The 22,129-nt window shown below is 30.1% G+C and overlaps 2 protein-coding genes across 2 annotated transcripts, besides 21 other annotated features; both read right to left on the bottom strand.

The window, feature by feature from the left end:
• Positions 1 to 829: 829 nt before the first annotated feature.
• Positions 830 to 867: a mobile genetic element.
• Positions 830 to 867: a terminal%2Cinverted (terminal inverted repeat of Banshee-A3 transposon ID:TVAGG3_0138210).
• Positions 868 to 1,468: 601 nt separating this feature from the next.
• Positions 1,469 to 2,527: a mobile genetic element.
• A 683-nt stretch (positions 2,528 to 3,210) lies between these two features.
• Positions 3,211 to 3,247: a mobile genetic element.
• Positions 3,211 to 3,247: a terminal%2Cinverted (terminal inverted repeat of Banshee-A3 transposon ID:TVAGG3_0138190).
• Positions 3,248 to 3,932: 685 nt separating this feature from the next.
• Positions 3,933 to 3,966: a terminal%2Cinverted (terminal inverted repeat of MuDR-4N1_TV transposon ID:TVAGG3_0138180).
• Positions 3,933 to 4,828: a mobile genetic element.
• Positions 4,829 to 8,063: 3,235 nt separating this feature from the next.
• On the bottom strand, positions 8,064 to 8,402 carry TVAGG3_0138170 (uncharacterized protein; the record flags this gene model as incomplete). The annotated part of the gene is made up of 1 exon (XM_051224190.1): positions 8,064 to 8,402. The coding sequence occupies one exon, from the start codon at positions 8,400 to 8,402 to the stop codon at positions 8,064 to 8,066; it is 339 nt and encodes a 112-aa protein (XP_051109176.1).
• A 1,200-nt stretch (positions 8,403 to 9,602) lies between these two features.
• Positions 9,603 to 9,640: a mobile genetic element.
• Positions 9,603 to 9,640: a terminal%2Cinverted (terminal inverted repeat of Banshee-A3 transposon ID:TVAGG3_0138160).
• Positions 9,641 to 10,241: 601 nt separating this feature from the next.
• Positions 10,242 to 11,300: a mobile genetic element.
• A 683-nt stretch (positions 11,301 to 11,983) lies between these two features.
• Positions 11,984 to 12,020: a mobile genetic element.
• Positions 11,984 to 12,020: a terminal%2Cinverted (terminal inverted repeat of Banshee-A3 transposon ID:TVAGG3_0138140).
• Positions 12,021 to 12,705: 685 nt separating this feature from the next.
• Positions 12,706 to 12,739: a terminal%2Cinverted (terminal inverted repeat of MuDR-4N1_TV transposon ID:TVAGG3_0138130).
• Positions 12,706 to 13,601: a mobile genetic element.
• Positions 13,602 to 16,843: 3,242 nt separating this feature from the next.
• On the bottom strand, positions 16,844 to 17,182 carry TVAGG3_0138120 (uncharacterized protein; the record flags this gene model as incomplete). The annotated part of the gene is made up of 1 exon (XM_051224189.1): positions 16,844 to 17,182. One exon carries the CDS (start codon positions 17,180 to 17,182, stop codon positions 16,844 to 16,846), a length of 339 nt encoding a protein of 112 aa, XP_051109175.1.
• A 1,200-nt stretch (positions 17,183 to 18,382) lies between these two features.
• Positions 18,383 to 18,420: a mobile genetic element.
• Positions 18,383 to 18,420: a terminal%2Cinverted (terminal inverted repeat of Banshee-A3 transposon ID:TVAGG3_0138110).
• A 601-nt stretch (positions 18,421 to 19,021) lies between these two features.
• Positions 19,022 to 20,080: a mobile genetic element.
• Positions 20,081 to 20,761: 681 nt separating this feature from the next.
• Positions 20,762 to 20,798: a mobile genetic element.
• Positions 20,762 to 20,798: a terminal%2Cinverted (terminal inverted repeat of Banshee-A3 transposon ID:TVAGG3_0138090).
• Positions 20,799 to 21,483: 685 nt separating this feature from the next.
• Positions 21,484 to 21,517: a terminal%2Cinverted (terminal inverted repeat of MuDR-4N1_TV transposon ID:TVAGG3_0138080).
• Positions 21,484 to 22,129: part of a mobile genetic element that runs on past the window's edge.

The following is a 22,129-nucleotide window of genomic DNA, read 5'->3' as shown; positions in this document are numbered from 1 at the left end:
CCTTGTTCCATAACATAGTAATTGTGTTTGTGACTGAGCATATTTTTTTCTAAAATATAGAGATTAAAATTGTAAAAATCTTCATTTAAGGAGTTCCTGTTAAATGATTGTGACTTGATTATATTTGTGTCGTTTTTGGTAGTCTCTTTATTCGATTTTGATGAATTTATGTTCGAAATTCGGTATTTAACTAATAAGATTCAGAGTAAAACACTGGAAATCGGATATTCTCTATGCCAATGAACTGGACAATCTGTGTGTTTGGGAGGTGAAATTCCAAATTTTTTTGAAATCCCGAAAATGAAGATCAACCCTTTATTTTTGATTAAGATATTTTACAATTTCAGATTTTTTTGAATACTTTTGATTCGGTTTTGTTAAAAGCATATCAGCTAACTTGTTTTAAAAATCACATATTTTTATGTGGTAAGACGAAATGATGGAAGTGAGGCATATCTCAATATTTTCACCAGATCTTCAGGCATTTAGCATGGATATATAATTGTTATCATGATTTGTATTTAGTAATATTATTTAATCCAACTTATCAAAGCTAAACAAGATAAGAAATGCGTTTTAATTTTTTTTTCAAACAAAATTGAACAAAAAATACACTTAGAAGATATATTTCTTTAAGTTATTTATAGTAATGGAAATAATATGGTATATCTATCATTAACATATAAGCAGATCATACCTCTCTTGTGCCATGCAATTATGAATTAAGAATTTTGTAAATTCAACTGTATATAATAATCTTTTAATTGAAAAACATCATCAGACCAAGAGATGTTAATCATGTGCATCTAATATAATTGTTTTTGTCTAGTGTTGAAAACAGAAATTCATCAAAAGTGACACCTCAGAAAAGCTATAATATTGAATTTTTGGAACTTTTGATAGAGCACGTTTTTAAATATTAATTAAAGTAAATGTATATTTTGTAAAGATTCTTTTTAATAAAAAATAAAATTTTGAAGAAGAACACAAAATCTTCTGAAAAATAATATCACATAAACTCATATTATTTTCTAATATATAACTATTTTATATAAAAATCAAATTCAATGATCTTAAAAGCGAAGGATAAACCTCAAAATTTACGAATATAATGAGTGGGAATATAATGCTTATCTATCATAAAACCATATGAAATATCAATTTTTGCTTTACGCCTAATTTTTGACGACAATTAGCAAAAAATGTTAAATGTTAACACTCAGTCCATTTGAATATGAAAAATAAAATTGACTTTGATTAAATGTTTTTATTTATCATGCAATTCTTCTTGCGACCAAAGATTTGAATAAAATTTCAAAAAATAAGATAGCTTAAAAATAATATACGGTAGTGTTTACTAATAGATGAATAGTATATAAATTCTATTAAAATGGATTTGATCCAAAAAGATATATAAAATTTGATCATAAATAAAATTGTTTAGAAGTCATTTAAAATGATGTAATTATTCAAATTTTGCTAAAACCCATTCCTCTTTGATATATAACTCCCATTTTTGCATTTCTGGCTCGTACCAAAATTTTGAAACTTCGAATAATTCGTTAGGAGTGTAATTACTATTCGTTTTTGGATTAATATCGAGAGATAAATGTGGTGTATTGTTGTATTTTTCAATGAACTGCTGAACTGAGTCCTTGATTTGTTGAATATCATCCAACTCGTCTGGCAAAAACTTTTCTAAGCTTGGCCACAGGCGCTCCACCTTGCCGTTCTGTCTTGGCATATACGGCAAGGTGTGCTTCCAAACTATTCCGTTTTCCTGCATAACCTGGCCGAATTCACCGCGGTTTTCACCGCCGTTATCGGTCCAGATGCAGTAAGGGATAAACTCCTCTAAAAGTTTTCTTAAAATATTCGCTGTTGAGTTGGAAGACTTGTTTTTCAATAATTTAGTTTTGAGAACTTTACGTGTCATATCATTCAATATGGCAAAGAATGGAAAAGAAACATTACCGTGAAGGTAATGAATATCGCAGTGCCATATCAAATTCTTTGATATGGCACGATATTTGGTAGGTGGATCTGCTGGTTTGTAATCTCTTTTTGAAGATAAACCTGATTCCATCATAAATTTTTCCACTTGATGAGGCTTTATTTTTTGTAAATTGTCAAAAATTTGATCTTTTGTCAAATCTTCTATATTTTCAAATTCTTTTGCAATTTCTTCTTTTTCTTTCTCACAATCGGGATTTTGAACAATATTTTGAAACCTTTTAATCAATAAATAAGTTTTTGAAATTCCTCCTTTATATTGTGAAACACAAGAATTAATTAATTGTTTTTGTTCAAATGTTGGTGGATTTGGTTTTCTGCCGCGACTAACTTTTGGTAATTCGATTTCTTGAAGTTGAAATGCTCTTCTTATTGTATTTTCGGCAACATTCAATTTAATTTTACCATTTTCCAATTCAACTTCCTTTCCCACACTTTTGTAATATTCACCTTCTTCTATTCTTCTTTTAGCTTCAAATAGCCATTCTCTGTTTATAGATTTGGCAGTAGTCATAAAAGTGGTCCTTCTTTTGTGATAAGATTCAAATTTGAATGTGGATGATAAATAAAAATCAAAAATAATTGTTATAATTTAAATGAAGAAGTAATTTAAAACGATTTTATTTATGATCAAATTTTATATATTTTTTTGGATCAAATCCATTTTAATAGAATTTATATACTATTCATCTATTAGTAAACACTACCGTATATTATTTTTTAAGCTATCTTATTTTTTGAACTTTTATTCAAATCTTTGGTCGCAAGAAGAATTGCATGATAAATAAAAACATTTAATCAAAGTCAATTTTATTTTTCATATTCAAATGGACTGAGTGTTAACATTTAACATTTTTTGCTAATTGTCGTCAAAAATTAGGCGTAAAGCAAAAATTGATATTTCATATGGTTTTATGATAGATAAGCATTATATTCCCACTCATTATATTCGTAAATTTTGAGGTTTATCCTTCGCTTTTAAGATCATTGAATTTGATTTTTATATAAAATAGTTATATATTAGAAAATAATATGAGTTTATGTGATATTATTTTTCAGAAGATTTCATTCTATATGCCTATGAAAAGTACTCTCAAAACTAACTTTTTCCTAATTATAATTAAATCTAGAATATTGTATTATGCTTAGTGTTATTTCATTTTTCTCATTCAATTTAGAATTTACAAATGTCAAAAATTGAGAGCTGTCACTTTTGATGAATTTCTGTTTATTACATAGCATTAATAAAAAAATCATTTGTTCTGATTAATATTTATCCAATAATAATATATATTCATTTTTGAATTTAATTAGCTTTTTTAAAGCTTAATATTTAATAATATTATTATTCAACATTCTTAATAAAATAAGATATATGCTTTATGTCTAATATATGTTTTGTAGAAATTTCGAGGAAATATCAAGGTTTCAACATCACTTCACTTCCACCATTTCGTCTTACGAAAGTTTAATTGTATGATTAAATACTTGGGCCATTCTAATATTTCATCTTTTTGAAATCGATTTTGCTCAATAGGATATGTATTAAAATATTTTTCCAATGCATCCAATAAATTATCCGTGCCATTTATTGATATATCAAGAAAGTCGTTTTGTTTTGTTTCTATCGGGGTAATACGATGTGAAAAGTGACAAAAATATACTATGATTTATATTTCATTGTATAATAAAGTCGAGAAGGGAGTCCTAACCTTAAGAAAGGGCTCTCTTCTCGACTTTCTGCTGCAATCTCACTCGAATTGCGCGTATATACTGCTTCTTTCATTAGAAGTAGTATATACGCGCAACAATATGCCATGGCAAGTGCACTTGTCGCCACTTTTAATGTTTCTCAAATGCAATGCGGGAAGGAGTGGCAATATAGTACTTGGGTAGTTGTGGAGTTATGTGTTAGGAGAGGGAACAGGACAAATTTGCCACACGGCACTTTTTTTTAAAAAAAATTAATGGAGCGGAGCGATACTCTGCTGCAGGAGCCCCAAGGCTCCCAATCATTACGAAAGGGAGCCTCAGGGCTCCTGAGAATCCATCAGCAGAGGCCTTTTCATTTGGCCTCTGCTGATCAAAGATTCGGCGAAGCCATTCTTCGTCTCAGGAGCCCCAAGGCTCCCAATCATTACGAAAGGGAGCCTCAGGGCTCCTGAGAATCCATCAGCAGAGGCCTTTTCATTTGGCCTCTGCTGATCAAAGATTCGGCGAAGCCATTCTTCGTCTCAGGAGCCCCAAGGCTCCCAATCATTACGAAAGGGAGCCTCAGGGCTCCTGAGAATCCATCAGTAGAGGCCTTTTCATTTGGCCTCTGCTGATCAAAGATTCGGCGAAGCCATTCTTCGTCTCAGGAGCCCCAAGGCTCCCAATCATTACGAAAGGGAGCCTCAGGGCTCCTGAGAAACCTCTTTGAGAAGGTTTTCTTTAAGAAAACCTTCTCAAAGATGATTGTCAGCATTCACTCAAAATCTACCAAGAGTTTCAAAGTTTCAAATCTATCTGAAATGAAGCTTTGAATCTCTTGTATATCTAATTGTAGAGGTACCTTTTCAAAATGTCTTCTATTGATTAAATTTAATCAGTAAAAGTCATTTTGAAAAGGTACATCTCTATAATTGCTATTGAGCATTCACTCTTGGAACCTTGGAGCTCTTGTGTAGTGCATGAAAACTCCAAGATTCTAGAATAAAACATATATCATAGACATAATTTCTTCAAATATAATTTAAGGTTATTTTTTAAAAAATTAGAACAGCGTAATTTAAGGTTATTGAAAAGTGACACTTGACAAATTTATCCCGCACTCTTCAAAAATAAGGAAATTTTGATAAATATCCTCATCGCTATTATCATAAAAGATTCAATATCCCTTTCGATATTTAATGACAAATTTGAAAAGGTGTTTGAAATTCTTTCGGATTTTGTTGAATTTAACCCAAAATTTATTATTAATTGTTTACAAGAAATTTTATTTAACTCTTCTTGTAAAGAAAACTTTGCCAATATTTTGAATGCATTTGAAAATTCCGAGCTTAGAATATATTTGGATGAATGCGAAGATGAAATCGATCCTGAAATTTTTGACTCTCTCAAAAATATGTATTCAATTTTAAATGAATCTAATTCTCATCAATAATAACATATGAATAAAAAATAAATGGATTTAATTTTTTTTATCAGTTTCAATAGATTACAGTTATTTTTATTTTCTACAATATCTCATTACCAAATCGTTTTAACTCTTTGTATATCAAAGAATAATAATAAGTGACCTGTAATAACCATACTCATAATGGATTAGACCTCAAATTATTTAAAATGTCAATTCAATATTATTAAATTACAATTTCTTTTATTCTAATAGATTTTAACTAGCCAATCATGATTACAAATATTGTAGCCTTCATTAACTCATAATATCGAAGAATATAACTTATATTCATGGACAATTTGTGATTAATTTCCAATAATATATAAAACCGACTCAAATTAATCATGTTGGCATTAGCGCGCATCGATGCTCAATCTACCTGTAGTATTATAAGCTTATATTCCTATTTTTCAGCATTAAAATTGTGAATTACGTAATTTTGTCATAGTTTTACGTAATTTTAATTTTTTTTGATAAGAAAAAAATGACTTTAAGAAAAAACGAGATCACTCATAATCTTTTTCTCAGAAAACTGCAGAGTATACAACAAATGTACTCAAACGTGCATTAAGCACAATACCTGGTCCCCATTTCGCTCTATGGACCGATAATGGTACAAAAAATAAAGAAAAATTGCAAAAACGTTCCCACTTTTTGAGAGGGATGTTTTGCAAAATAATTTTATGGACATCTCTGGAAAGTTTCATTTCAGTTTGATAATATATCCAACACCTATATAGAAGAGCCTTGCTGATTTGACCTGAAAGAGCGAAAGTTAGTTTTTTGATTTGAAAACCCTGCAATTTAATATTGTTAAGGACTCAATGTAGAAATATGATATAATATCATGTAGAGATCAATCATCTTCCAAAAATCTTCTATGTATGAAAGAAAAAAATTTGCAAAACGTACCTCTCAAGAAGTGGGAACGTTTTGCACACTCTCGAAAATAAAACACAATTTCATTAATTATTATGCGAAAGGGGAATTGAACATATTTTTATTCAACCAGATAATCCTCAGGCCAACAGATTTCGCAAAGAGAATTTCCCCAAACAGTAAGATTTTTCAAAAAAAAGAAATATAATGCGAAGAATTAAGATTAATGAAAAAACAACTGATTTTACTTTTTATTTTGAAGATATGCAAATTATCAGGAAGAAAGCTCAATATAACAAATAAAATAATATTCTAATTTGCAAGAATGGGTTTAATGACTACGCACAAATACATAGCCTCATACATATCAACAAAGGTCTTGGGTCTCCGAGGTTCTCAATTTCATCAGAAACCGCTATATGATAACCAAGCTTACTCAGATCTACACATAAATACATAGCCTCATACATATCAACAAAGGTCTCTCTACTCTTAAGTTCCAATTCCCAAAATTTTATTTTTATATTTATTGGCAAAAGGTAAAAGTTCCAAATTATCGTATCGTTAATTTTTAATTTGCTTTCAAATTATATTTTTTGTACTTACGTTCAATTTTTATTTTTAATAAATTATTTATATTAAAATTTCGAAATATTCATAAATACATTCAATTCATATAATAATAGTCAATATCATCGTTTTGAGAAGATCAGATCCTACACAAAAACCATGGAGAGGATTGTATTTTCAATGTATGCCTCTGGTCGAGCACTAAAAGCAAAAGCTAGACAGTTTTTAACCTGTATAATAAAAATGTATCATATATCTTTTTGGAAAATAAAAACAAATTTTTATTTATTCAATATTATATAAAAAGGTGTTGATATTGCAGGTTTTTCAGTATGTTTTCCATCCCAATAAAACTCAATATTAATCGATATATCTGAAAAATACGAGGTGTCAAAGTGGTGAATTTCACCTCACTTCGTTTTGCTCCATTAAATTGACTCAATTTCATCCCTTTGCTGAGAATTTTTGTATTTGGAGGATAATAATCTAAATAATTCGAAATATTTGTTACAATAACTATCAGTGCTTGATTTAATGTTTGAATTTGATTGCTTCAAATTGCGCAATTTTAAGTAATTCGGCGTCAGATGTTAATTTTTTGCAAGAAGAATTAAATATATATGTGGGATTTGGTATTGCGTTTGATGTTTTGTTTGTTAATTCGTTGGATAAGGCTTTATCTGGGTTCCACGGATGAATACCATACTGATGCATTGACTTAATCACAAGCATCAATTAAAATTCTTACAATTTTTAACCTTGGTTTTGGGGTATTTGATAAATTATCTTGCTCATATGTGTAAAGCGGAACATATTTTAACCTGTTATTCTTTGATCTCAAAGATGCTGCACATCCTACATCAAATAACTGGAGAACTACTGTGCAGTAAGCTGGAAATGTCAAGAGTTCAATTCTGAAGAGACTCAAAAGTTTGCAAGTAAAATAACTTACTCGGCTGATATGATTATCACCGAATACGATATTATGCTGAGCTGCTGTGATAGCATCAAGACTTGAGCGATATCTCTGGATTTCGATAATAAAAGTTAAATTAAAGATATCCCATATCTTCTTTGTCATCCATCCATAAGATTGTCCTGTAAGGAATGCTCTCACGGAGCGGAGTTCCTGTGAACAATTTTATATTCCTGGAACAATAATAAATGGTTTCATCCGGTATCCTTCAGAATTATATGGGAAGATACTAGTAACAAGCACAAATTCATGCTCTTCTTTGGTTAAAGGAGGGTTGCTTTCAGTGCAGATAACTTTGTAACGCTTTGATGAAGCAGAGATGTTTCATAAATACTCCACTTATTCCATGGATCAATTCCTGCCGTATACTGAAATTAATGTAAGAAGTTAGCAACTGTTGCTGTGTTACAGTACTTTGCTCGTTTTTCCTCATTTTCTTTTGAGCTTTTGATCTCAATGTTGAGATCAGAGCAAACTCTGTTTAACCATGATCTTGAGGGGAGATATACTTCTAGCGAAGTAAACAATTCTTTTTCCTCTTGTTGGAAATTCGTCTGGATGAACAAGGCCAGCTAGATATAAAGCTCTGCTGTATCTATACTCCAGTAATTCGTAGGCAATCTGATAAGCTTCGATTACCTTTTCACATGCAAGACCTTTTGCTCTTTGATTGATTTCACCATAAAAATCAAGTAATTCGACCTCTGAAAGATACGATGGTTCTCCACCATTACATGTGGTTGTCCATACATTTTCCGCAATTGTATGTCGCAACTCTGCAGTTATTGAATCATCGCGTTCCATGTGAAATTCATCTTTGTTATCAGTGTAGCACTTTTTGTTTAGTCTTCTTTTGAAGATTTTACGTTGAATACGAGACAAAACTGCTTTTTCTCAATGAAGTTTACATTTGGCTTTAATGTAATTAAGACTTTTCATGTCACTTTTTGTAAAGTTCATTTTCGGTACGGAACAAATGCATATATTAATGCATTAATTCTAAATGTAATAAATTTTGTATCTTTGAAAATTTCAAAGTTAAAAAAAATTGGACTAATATTATTCGTCTTCAAATGTACTATGCAAATTAAAGTTTTTGGGCTATGGATTCTGTGGGATAAGATTATTGAAATTTTGGATGTTCCTCGAATTGGCCAGAGATTCGAGTGTCAATGCCTTGTTCCATAACATAGTAATTGTGTTTGTGACTGAGCATATTTTTTTCTAAAATATAGAGATTAAAATTGTAAAAATCTTCATTTAAGGAGTTCCTGTTAAATGATTGTGACTTGATTATATTTGTGTCGTTTTTGGTAGTCTCTTTATTCGATTTTGATGAATTTATGTTCGAAATTCGGTATTTAACTAATAAGATTCAGAGTAAAACACTGGAAATCGGATATTCTCTATGCCAATGAACTGGACAATCTGTGTGTTTGGGAGGTGAAATTCCAAATTTTTTTGAAATCCCGAAAATGAAGATCAACCCTTTATTTTTGATTAAGATATTTTACAATTTCAGATTTTTTTGAATACTTTTGATTCGGTTTTGTTAAAAGCATATCAGCTAACTTGTTTTAAAAATCACATATTTTTATGTGGTAAGACGAAATGATGGAAGTGAGGCATATCTCAATATTTTCACCAGATCTTCAGGCATTTAGCATGGATATATAATTGTTATCATGATTTGTATTTAGTAATATTATTTAATCCAACTTATCAAAGCTAAACAAGATAAGAAATGCGTTTTAATTTTTTTTTCAAACAAAATTGAACAAAAAATACACTTAGAAGATATATTTCTTTAAGTTATTTATAGTAATGGAAATAATATGGTATATCTATCATTAACATATAAGCAGATCATACCTCTCTTGTGCCATGCAATTATGAATTAAGAATTTTGTAAATTCAACTGTATATAATAATCTTTTAATTGAAAAACATCATCAGACCAAGAGATGTTAATCATGTGCATCTAATATAATTGTTTTTGTCTAGTGTTGAAAACAGAAATTCATCAAAAGTGACACCTCAGAAAAGCTATAATATTGAATTTTTGGAACTTTTGATAGAGCACGTTTTTAAATATTAATTAAAGTAAATGTATATTTCGTAAAGATTCTTTTTAATAAAAAATAAAATTTTGAAGAAGAACACAAAATCTTCTGAAAAATAATATCACATAAACTCATATTATTTTCTAATATATAACTATTTTATATAAAAATCAAATTCAATGATCTTAAAAGCGAAGGATAAACCTCAAAATTTACGAATATAATGAGTGGGAATATAATGCTTATCTATCATAAAACCATATGAAATATCAATTTTTGCTTTACGCCTAATTTTTGACGACAATTAGCAAAAAATGTTAAATGTTAACACTCAGTCCATTTGAATATGAAAAATAAAATTGACTTTGATTAAATGTTTTTATTTATCATGCAATTCTTCTTGCGACCAAAGATTTGAATAAAATTTCAAAAAATAAGATAGCTTAAAAATAATATACGGTAGTGTTTACTAATAGATGAATAGTATATAAATTCTATTAAAATGGATTTGATCCAAAAAGATATATAAAATTTGATCATAAATAAAATTGTTTAGAAGTCATTTAAAATGATGTAATTATTCAAATTTTGCTAAAACCCATTCCTCTTTGATATATAACTCCCATTTTTGCATTTCTGGCTCGTACCAAAATTTTGAAACTTCGAATAATTCGTTAGGAGTGTAATTACTATTCGTTTTTGGATTAATATCGAGAGATAAATGTGGTGTATTGTTGTATTTTTCAATGAACTGCTGAACTGAGTCCTTGATTTGTTGAATATCATCCAACTCGTCTGGCAAAAACTTTTCTAAGCTTGGCCACAGGCGCTCCACCTTGCCGTTCTGTCTTGGCATATACGGCAAGGTGTGCTTCCAAACTATTCCGTTTTCCTGCATAACCTGGCCGAATTCACCGCGGTTTTCACCGCCGTTATCGGTCCAGATGCAGTAAGGGATAAACTCCTCTAAAAGTTTTCTTAAAATATTCGCTGTTGAGTTGGAAGACTTGTTTTTCAATAATTTAGTTTTGAGAACTTTACGTGTCATATCATTCAATATGGCAAAGAATGGAAAAGAAACATTACCGTGAAGGTAATGAATATCGCAGTGCCATATCAAATTCTTTGATATGGCACGATATTTGGTAGGTGGATCTGCTGGTTTGTAATCTCTTTTTGAAGATAAACCTGATTCCATCATAAATTTTTCCACTTGATGAGGCTTTATTTTTTGTAAATTGTCAAAAATTTGATCTTTTGTCAAATCTTCTATATTTTCAAATTCTTTTGCAATTTCTTCTTTTTCTTTCTCACAATCGGGATTTTGAACAATATTTTGAAACCTTTTAATCAATAAATAAGTTTTTGAAATTCCTCCTTTATATTGTGAAACACAAGAATTAATTAATTGTTTTTGTTCAAATGTTGGTGGATTTGGTTTTCTGCCGCGACTAACTTTTGGTAATTCGATTTCTTGAAGTTGAAATGCTCTTCTTATTGTATTTTCGGCAACATTCAATTTAATTTTACCATTTTCCAATTCAACTTCCTTTCCCACACTTTTGTAATATTCACCTTCTTCTATTCTTCTTTTAGCTTCAAATAGCCATTCTCTGTTTATAGATTTGGCAGTAGTCATAAAAGTGGTCCTTCTTTTGTGATAAGATTCAAATTTGAATGTGGATGATAAATAAAAATCAAAAATAATTGTTATAATTTAAATGAAGAAGTAATTTAAAACGATTTTATTTATGATCAAATTTTATATATTTTTTTGGATCAAATCCATTTTAATAGAATTTATATACTATTCATCTATTAGTAAACACTACCGTATATTATTTTTTAAGCTATCTTATTTTTTGAACTTTTATTCAAATCTTTGGTCGCAAGAAGAATTGCATGATAAATAAAAACATTTAATCAAAGTCAATTTTATTTTTCATATTCAAATGGACTGAGTGTTAACATTTAACATTTTTTGCTAATTGTCGTCAAAAATTAGGCGTAAAGCAAAAATTGATATTTCATATGGTTTTATGATAGATAAGCATTATATTCCCACTCATTATATTCGTAAATTTTGAGGTTTATCCTTCGCTTTTAAGATCATTGAATTTGATTTTTATATAAAATAGTTATATATTAGAAAATAATATGAGTTTATGTGATATTATTTTTCAGAAGATTTCATTCTATATGCCTATGAAAAGTACTCTCAAAACTAACTTTTTCCTAATTATAATTAAATCTAGAATATTGTATTATGCTTAGTGTTATTTCATTTTTCTCATTCAATTTAGAATTTACAAATGTCAAAAATTGAGAGCTGTCACTTTTGATGAATTTCTGTTTATTACATAGCATTAATAAAAAAATCATTTGTTCTGATTAATATTTATCCAATAATAATATATATTCATTTTTGAATTTAATTAGCTTTTTTAAAGCTTAATATTTAATAATATTATTATTCAACATTCTTAATAAAATAAGATATATGCTTTATGTCTAATATATGTTTTGTAGAAATTTCGAGGAAATATCAAGGTTTCAACATCACTTCACTTCCACCATTTCGTCTTACGAAAGTTTAATTGTATGATTAAATACTTGGGCCATTCTAATATTTCATCTTTTTGAAATCGATTTTGCTCAATAGGATATGTATTAAAATATTTTTCCAATGCATCCAATAAATTATCCGTGCCATTTATTGATATATCAAGAAAGTCGTTTTGTTTTGTTTCTATCGGGGTAATACGATGTGAAAAGTGACAAAAATATACTATGATTTATATTTCATTGTATAATAAAGTCGAGAAGGGAGTCCTAACCTTAAGAAAGGGCTCTCTTCTCGACTTTCTGCTGCAATCTCACTCGAATTGCGCGTATATACTGCTTCTTTCATTAGAAGTAGTATATACGCGCAACAATATGCCATGGCAAGTGCACTTGTCGCCACTTTTAATGTTTCTCAAATGCAATGCGGGAAGGAGTGGCAATATAGTACTTGGGTAGTTGTGGAGTTATGTGTTAGGAGAGGGAACAGGACAAATTTGCCACACGGCACTTTTTTTTAAAAAAAATTAATGGAGCGGAGCGATACTCTGCTGCAGGAGCCCCAAGGCTCCCAATCATTACGAAAGGGAGCCTCAGGGCTCCTGAGAATCCATCAGCAGAGGCCTTTTCATTTGGCCTCTGCTGATCAAAGATTCGGCGAAGCCATTCTTCGTCTCAGGAGCCCCAAGGCTCCCAATCATTACGAAAGGGAGCCTCAGGGCTCCTGAGAATCCATCAGCAGAGGCCTTTTCATTTGGCCTCTGCTGATCAAAGATTCGGCGAAGCCATTCTTCGTCTCAGGAGCCCCAAGGCTCCCAATCATTACGAAAGGGAGCCTCAGGGCTCCTGAGAATCCATCAGTAGAGGCCTTTTCATTTGGCCTCTGCTGATCAAAGATTCGGCGAAGCCATTCTTCGTCTCAGGAGCCCCAAGGCTCCCAATCATTACGAAAGGGAGCCTCAGGGCTCCTGAGAAACCTCTTTGAGAAGGTTTTCTTTAAGAAAACCTTCTCAAAGATGATTGTCAGCATTCACTCAAAATCTACCAAGAGTTTCAAAGTTTCAAATCTATCTGAAATGAAGCTTTGAATCTCTTGTATATCTAATTGTAGAGGTACCTTTTCAAAATGTCTTCTATTGATTAAATTTAATCAGTAAAAGTCATTTTGAAAAGGTACATCTCTATAATTGCTATTGAGCATTCACTCTTGGAACCTTGGAGCTCTTGTGTAGTGCATGAAAACTCCAAGATTCTAGAATAAAACATATATCATAGACATAATTTCTTCAAATATAATTTAAGGTTATTTTTTAAAAAATTAGAACAGCGTAATTTAAGGTTATTGAAAAGTGACACTTGACAAATTTATCCCGCACTCTTCAAAAATAAGGAAATTTTGATAAATATCCTCATCGCTATTATCATAAAAGATTCAATATCCCTTTCGATATTTAATGACAAATTTGAAAAGGTGTTTGAAATTCTTTCGGATTTTGTTGAATTTAACCCAAAATTTATTATTAATTGTTTACAAGAAATTTTATTTAACTCTTCTTGTAAAGAAAACTTTGCCAATATTTTGAATGCATTTGAAAATTCCGAGCTTAGAATATATTTGGATGAATGCGAAGATGAAATCGATCCTGAAATTTTTGACTCTCTCAAAAATATGTATTCAATTTTAAATGAATCTAATTCTCATCAATAATAACATATGAATAAAAAATAAATGGATTTAATTTTTTTTATCAGTTTCAATAGATTACAGTTATTTTTATTTTCTACAATATCTCATTACCAAATCGTTTTAACTCTTTGTATATCAAAGAATAATAATAAGTGACCTGTAATAACCATACTCATAATGGATTAGACCTCAAATTATTTAAAATGTCAATTCAATATTATTAAATTACAATTTCTTTTATTCTAATAGATTTTAACTAGCCAATCATGATTACAAATATTGTAGCCTTCATTAACTCATAATATCGAAGAATATAACTTATATTCATGGACAATTTGTGATTAATTTCCAATAATATATAAAACCGACTCAAATTAATCATGTTGGCATTAGCGCGCATCGATGCTCAATCTACCTGTAGTATTATAAGCTTATATTCCTATTTTTCAGCATTAAAATTGTGAATTACGTAATTTTGTCATAGTTTTACGTAATTTTAATTTTTTTTGATAAGAAAAAAATGACTTTAAGAAAAAACGAGATCACTCATAATCTTTTTCTCAGAAAACTGCAGAGTATACAACAAATGTACTCAAACGTGCATTAAGCACAATACCTGGTCCCCATTTCGCTCTATGGACCGATAATGGTACAAAAAATAAAGAAAAATTGCAAAAACGTTCCCACTTTTTGAGAGGGATGTTTTGCAAAATAATTTTATGGACATCTCTGGAAAGTTTCATTTCAGTTTGATAATATATCCAACACCTATATAGAAGAGCCTTGCTGATTTGACCTGAAAGAGCGAAAGTTAGTTTTTTGATTTGAAAACCCTGCAATTTAATATTGTTAAGGACTCAATGTAGAAATATGATATAATATCATGTAGAGATCAATCATCTTCCAAAAATCTTCTATGTATGAAAGAAAAAAATTTGCAAAACGTACCTCTCAAGAAGTGGGAACGTTTTGCACACTCTCGAAAATAAAACACAATTTCATTAATTATTATGCGAAAGGGGAATTGAACATATTTTTATTCAACCAGATAATCCTCAGGCCAACAGATTTCGCAAAGAGAATTTCCCCAAACAGTAAGATTTTTCAAAAAAAAGAAATATAATGCGAAGAATTAAGATTAATCACCGAAAAAACAACTGATTTTACTTACTTTAATGATTTTGAAGATATGCAAATTATCAGGAAGAAAGCTCAATATAACAAATAAAATAATATTTTTTGCAAGAATGGGTTTAATGACTACGCACAAATACATAGCCTCATACATATCAACAAAGGTCTTGGGTCTCCGAGGTTCTCAATTTCATCAGAAACCGCTATATGATAACCAAGCTTACTCAGATCTACACATAAATACATAGCCTCATACATATCAACAAAGGTCTCTCTACTCTTAAGTTCCAATTCCCAAAATTTTATTTTTATATTTATTGGCAAAAGGTAAAAGTTCCAAATTATCGTATCGTTAATTTTTAATTTGCTTTCAAATTATATTTTTTGTACTTACGTTCAATTTTTATTTTTAATAAATTATTTATATTAAAATTTCGAAATATTCATAAATACATTCAATTCATATAATAATAGTCAATATCATCGTTTTGAGAAGATCAGATCCTACACAAAAACCATGGAGAGGATTGTATTTTCAATGTATGCCTCTGGTCGAGCACTAAAAGCAAAAGCTAGACAGTTTTTAACCTGTATAATAAAAATGTATCATATATCTTTTTGGAAAATAAAAACAAATTTTTATTTATTCAATATTATATAAAAAGGTGTTGATATTGCAGGTTTTTCAGTATGTTTTCCATCCCAATAAAACTCAATATTAATCGATATATCTGAAAAATACGAGGTGTCAAAGTGGTGAATTTCACCTCACTTCGTTTTGCTCCATTAAATTGACTCAATTTCATCCCTTTGCTGAGAATTTTTGTATTTGGAGGATAATAATCTAAATAATTCGAAATATTTGTTACAATAACTATCAGTGCTTGATTTAATGTTTGAATTTGATTGCTTCAAATTGCGCAATTTTAAGTAATTCGGCGTCAGATGTTAATTTTTTGCAAGAAGAATTAAATATATATGTGGGATTTGGTATTGCGTTTGATGTTTTGTTTGTTAATTCGTTGGATAAGGCTTTATCTGGGTTCCACGGATGAATACCATACTGATGCATTGACTTAATCACAAGCATCAATTAAAATTCTTACAATTTTTAACCTTGGTTTTGGGGTATTTGATAAATTATCTTGCTCATATGTGTAAAGCGGAACATATTTTAACCTGTTATTCTTTGATCTCAAAGATGCTGCACATCCTACATCAAATAACTGGAGAACTACTGTGCAGTAAGCTGGAAATGTCAAGAGTTCAATTCTGAAGAGACTCAAAAGTTTGCAAGTAAAATAACTTACTCGGCTGATATGATTATCACCGAATACGATATTATGCTGAGCTGCTGTGATAGCATCAAGACTTGAGCGATATCTCTGGATTTCGATAATAAAAGTTAAATTAAAGATATCCCATATCTTCTTTGTCATCCATCCATAAGATTGTCCTGTAAGGAATGCTCTCACGGAGCGGAGTTCCTGTGAACAATTTTATATTCCTGGAACAATAATAAATGGTTTCATCCGGTATCCTTCAGAATTATATGGGAAGATACTAGTAACAAGCACAAATTCATGCTCTTCTTTGGTTAAAGGAGGGTTGCTTTCAGTGCAGATAACTTTGTAACGCTTTGATGAAGCAGAGATGTTTCATAAATACTCCACTTATTCCATGGATCAATTCCTGCCGTATACTGAAATTAATGTAAGAAGTTAGCAACTGTTGCTGTGTTACAGTACTTTGCTCGTTTTTCCTCATTTTCTTTTGAGCTTTTGATCTCAATGTTGAGATCAGAGCAAACTCTGTTTAACCATGATCTTGAGGGGAGATATACTTCTAGCGAAGTAAACAATTCTTTTTCCTCTTGTTGGAAATTCGTCTGGATGAACAAGGCCAGCTAGATATAAAGCTCTGCTGTATCTATACTCCAGTAATTCGTAGGCAATCTGATAAGCTTCGATTACCTTTTCACATGCAAGACCTTTTGCTCTTTGATTGATTTCACCATAAAAATCAAGTAATTCGACCTCTGAAAGATACGATGGTTCTCCACCATTACATGTGGTTGTCCATACATTTTCCGCAATTGTATGTCGCAACTCTGCAGTTATTGAATCATCGCGTTCCATGTGAAATTCATCTTTGTTATCAGTGTAGCACTTTTTGTTTAGTCTTCTTTTGAAGATTTTACGTTGAATACGAGACAAAACTGCTTTTTCTCAATGAAGTTTACATTTGGCTTTAATGTAATTAAGACTTTTCATGTCACTTTTTGTAAAGTTCATTTTCGGTACGGAACAAATGCATATATTAATGCATTAATTCTAAATGTAATAAATTTTGTATCTTTGAAAATTTCAAAGTTAAAAAAAATTGGACTAATATTATTCGTCTTCAAATGTACTATGCAAATTAAAGTTTTTGGGCTATGGATTCTGTGGGATAAGATTATTGAAATTTTGGATGTTCCTCGAATTGGCCAGAGATTCGAGTGTCAATGCCTTGTTCCATAACATAGTAATTGTGTTTGTGACTGAGCATATTTTTTTCTAAAATATAGAGATTAAAATTGTAAAAATCTTCATTTAAGGAGTTCCTGTTAAATGATTGTGACTTGATTATATTTGTGTCGTTTTTGGTAGTCTCTTTATTCGATTTTGATGAATTTATGTTCGAAATTCGGTATTTAACTAATAAGATTCAGAGTAAAACACTGGAAATCGGATATTCTCTATGCCAATGAACTGGACAATCTGTGTGTTTGGGAGGTGAAATTCCAAATTTTTTTGAAATCCCGAAAATGAAGATCAACCCTTTATTTTTGATTAAGATATTTTACAATTTCAGATTTTTTTGAATACTTTTGATTCGGTTTTGTTAAAAGCATATCAGCTAACTTGTTTTAAAAATCACATATTTTTATGTGGTAAGACGAAATGATGGAAGTGAGGCATATCTCAATATTTTCACCAGATCTTCAGGCATTTAGCATGGATATATAATTGTTATCATGATTTGTATTTAGTAATATTATTTAATCCAACTTATCAAAGCTAAACAAGATAAGAAATGCGTTTTAATTTTTTTTTCAAACAAAATTGAACAAAAAATACACTTAGAAGATATATTTCTTTAAGTTATTTATAGTAATGGAAATAATATGGTATATCTATCATTAACATATAAGCAGATCATACCTCTCTTGTGCCATGCAATTATGAATTAAGAATTTTGTAAATTCAACTGTATATAATAATCTTTTAATTGAAAAACATCATCAGACCAAGAGATGTTAATCATGTGCATCTAATATAATTGTTTTTGTCTAGTGTTGAAAACAGAAATTCATCAAAAGTGACACCTCAGAAAAGCTATAATATTGAATTTTTGGAACTTTTGATAGAGCACGTTTTTAAATATTAATTAAAGTAAATGTATATTTTGTAAAGATTCTTTTTAATAAAAAATAAAATTTTGAAGAAGAACACAAAATCTTCTGAAAAATAATATCACATAAACTCATATTATTTTCTAATATATAACTATTTTATATAAAAATCAAATTCAATGATCTTAAAAGCGAAGGATAAACCTCAAAATTTACGAATATAATGAGTGGGAATATAATGCTTATCTATCATAAAACCATATGAAATATCAATTTTTGCTTTACGCCTAATTTTTGACGACAATTAGCAAAAAATGTTAAATGTTAACACTCAGTCCATTTGAATATGAAAAATAAAATTGACTTTGATTAAATGTTTTTATTTATCATGCAATTCTTCTTGCGACCAAAGATTTGAATAAAATTTCAAAAAATAAGATAGCTTAAAAATAATATACGGTAGTGTTTACTAATAGATGAATAGTATATAAATTCTATTAAAATGGATTTGATCCAAAAAGATATATAAAATTTGATCATAAATAAAATTGTTTAGAAGTCATTTAAAATGATGTAATTATTCAAATTTTGCTAAAACCCATTCCTCTTTGATATATAACTCCCATTTTTGCATTTCTGGCTCGTACCAAAATTTTGAAACTTCGAATAATTCGTTAGGAGTGTAATTACTATTCGTTTTTGGATTAATATCGAGAGATAAATGTGGTGTATTGTTGTATTTTTCAATGAACTGCTGAACTGAGTCCTTGATTTGTTGAATATCATCCAACTCGTCTGGCAAAAACTTTTCTAAGCTTGGCCACAGGCGCTCCACCTTGCCGTTCTGTCTTGGCATATACGGCAAGGTGTGCTTCCAAACTATTCCGTTTTCCTGCATAACCTGGCCGAATTCACCGCGGTTTTCACCGCCGTTATCGGTCCAGATGCAGTAAGGGATAAACTCCTCTAAAAGTTTTCTTAAAATATTCGCTGTTGAGTTGGAAGACTTGTTTTTCAATAATTTAGTTTTGAGAACTTTACGTGTCATATCATTCAATATGGCAAAGAATGGAAAAGAAACATTACCGTGAAGGTAATGAATATCGCAGTGCCATATCAAATTCTTTGATATGGCACGATATTTGGTAGGTGGATCTGCTGGTTTGTAATCTCTTTTTGAAGATAAACCTGATTCCATCATAAATTTTTCCACTTGATGAGGCTTTATTTTTTGTAAATTGTCAAAAATTTGATCTTTTGTCAAATCTTCTATATTTTCAAATTCTTTTGCAATTTCTTCTTTTTCTTTCTCACAATCGGGATTTTGAACAATATTTTGAAACCTTTTAATCAATAAATAAGTTTTTGAAATTCCTCCTTTATATTGTGAAACACAAGAATTAATTAATTGTTTTTGTTCAAATGTTGGTGGATTTGGTTTTCTGCCGCGACTAACTTTTGGTAATTCGATTTCTTGAAGTTGAAATGCTCTTCTTATTGTATTTTCGGCAACATTCAATTTAATTTTACCATTTTCCAATTCAACTTCCTTTCCCACACTTTTGTAATATTCACCTTCTTCTATTCTTCTTTTAGCTTCAAATAGCCATTCTCTGTTTATAGATTTGGCAGTAGTCATAAAAGTGGTCCTTCTTTTGTGATAAGATTCAAATTTGAATGTGGATGATAAATAAAAATCAAAAATAATTGTTATAATTTAAATGAAGAAGTAATTTAAAACGATTTTATTTATGATCAAATTTTATATATTTTTTGGATCAAATCCATTTTAATAGAATTTATATACTATTCATCTATTAGTAAACACTACCGTATATTATTTTTAAGCTATCTTATTTTTTGAACTTTTATTCAAATCTTTGGTCGCAAGAAGAATTGCATGATAAATAAAAACATTTAATCAAAGTCAATTTTATTTTTCATATTCAAATGGACTGAGTGTTAACATTTAACATTTTTTGCTAATTGTCGTCAAAAATTAGGCGTAAAGCAAAAATTGATATTTCATATGGTTTTATGATAGATAAGCATTATATTCCCACTCATTATATTCGTAAATTTTGAGGTTTATCCTTCGCTTTTAAGATCATTGAATTTGATTTTTATATAAAATAGTTATATATTAGAAAATAATATGAGTTTATGTGATATTATTTTTCAGAAGATTTCATTCTATATGCCTATGAAAAGTACTCTCAAAACTAACTTTTTCCTAATTATAATTAAATCTAGAATATTGTATTATGCTTAGTGTTATTTCATTTTTCTCATTCAATTTAGAATTTACAAATGTCAAAAATTGAGAGCTGTCACTTTTGATGAATTTCTGTTTATTACATAGCATTAATAAAAAAATCATTTGTTCTGATTAATATTTATCCAATAATAATATATATTCATTTTTGAATTTAATTAGCTTTTTTAAAGCTTAATATTTAATAATATTATTATTCAACATTCTTAATAAAATAAGATATATGCTTTATGTCTAATATATGTTTTGTAGAAATTTCGAGGAAATATCAAGGTTTCAACATCACTTCACTTCCACCATTTCGTCTTACGAAAGTTTAATTGTATGATTAAATACTTGGGCCATTCTAATATTTCATCTTTTTGAAATCGATTTTGCTCAATAGGATATGTATTAAAATATTTTTCCAATGCATCCAATAAATTATCCGTGCCATTTATTGATATATCAAGAAAGTCGTTTTGTTTTGTTTCTATCGGGGTAATACGATGTGAAAAGTGACAAAAATATACTATGATTTATATTTCATTGTATAATAAAGTCGAGAAGGGAGTCCTAACCTTAAGAAAGGGCTCTCTTCTCGACTTTCTGCTGCAATCTCACTCGAATTGCGCGTATATACTGCTTCTTTCATTAGAAGTAGTATATACGCGCAACAATATGCCATGGCAAGTGCACTTGTCGCCACTTTTAATGTTTCTCAAATGCAATGCGGGAAGGAGTGGCAATATAGTACTTGGGTAGTTGTGGAGTTATGTGTTAGGAGAGGGAACAGGACAAATTTGCCACACGGCACTTTTTTTTAAAAAAAATTAATGGAGCGGAGCGATACTCTGCTGCAGGAGCCCCAAGGCTCCCAATCATTACGAAAGGGAGCCTCAGGGCTCCTGAGAATCCATCAGCAGAGGCCTTTTCATTTGGCCTCTGCTGATCAAAGATTCGGCGAAGCCATTCTTCGTCTCAGGAGCCCCAAGGCTCCCAATCATTACGAAAGGGAGCCTCAGGGCTCCTGAGAATCCATCAGCAGAGGCCTTTTCATTTGGCCTCTGCTGATCAAAGATTCGGCGAAGCCATTCTTCGTCTCAGGAGCCCCAAGGCTCCCAATCATTACGAAAGGGAGCCTCAGGGCTCCTGAGAATCCATCAGTAGAGGCCTTTTCATTTGGCCTCTGCTGATCAAAGATTCGGCGAAGCCATTCTTCGTCTCAGGAGCCCCAAGGCTCCCAATCATTACGAAAGGGAGCCTCAGGGCTCCTGAGAAACCTCTTTGAGAAGGTTTTCTTTAAGAAAACCTTCTCAAAGATGATTGTCAGCATTCACTCAAAATCTACCAAGAGTTTCAAAGTTTCAAATCTATCTGAAATGAAGCTTTGAATCTCTTGTATATCTAATTGTAGAGGTACCTTTTCAAAAT

The sequence above is a fragment of the Trichomonas vaginalis genome, chromosome IV (assembly GCF_026262505.1).
Source record: "Trichomonas vaginalis G3 chromosome IV, whole genome shotgun sequence".
NCBI classification, from domain to species: Eukaryota; Parabasalia; order Trichomonadida; family Trichomonadidae; genus Trichomonas; species Trichomonas vaginalis.
Note: the sequence above shows the minus strand (reverse complement) of the source record. Positions and strands in the feature narration are given on the sequence as shown.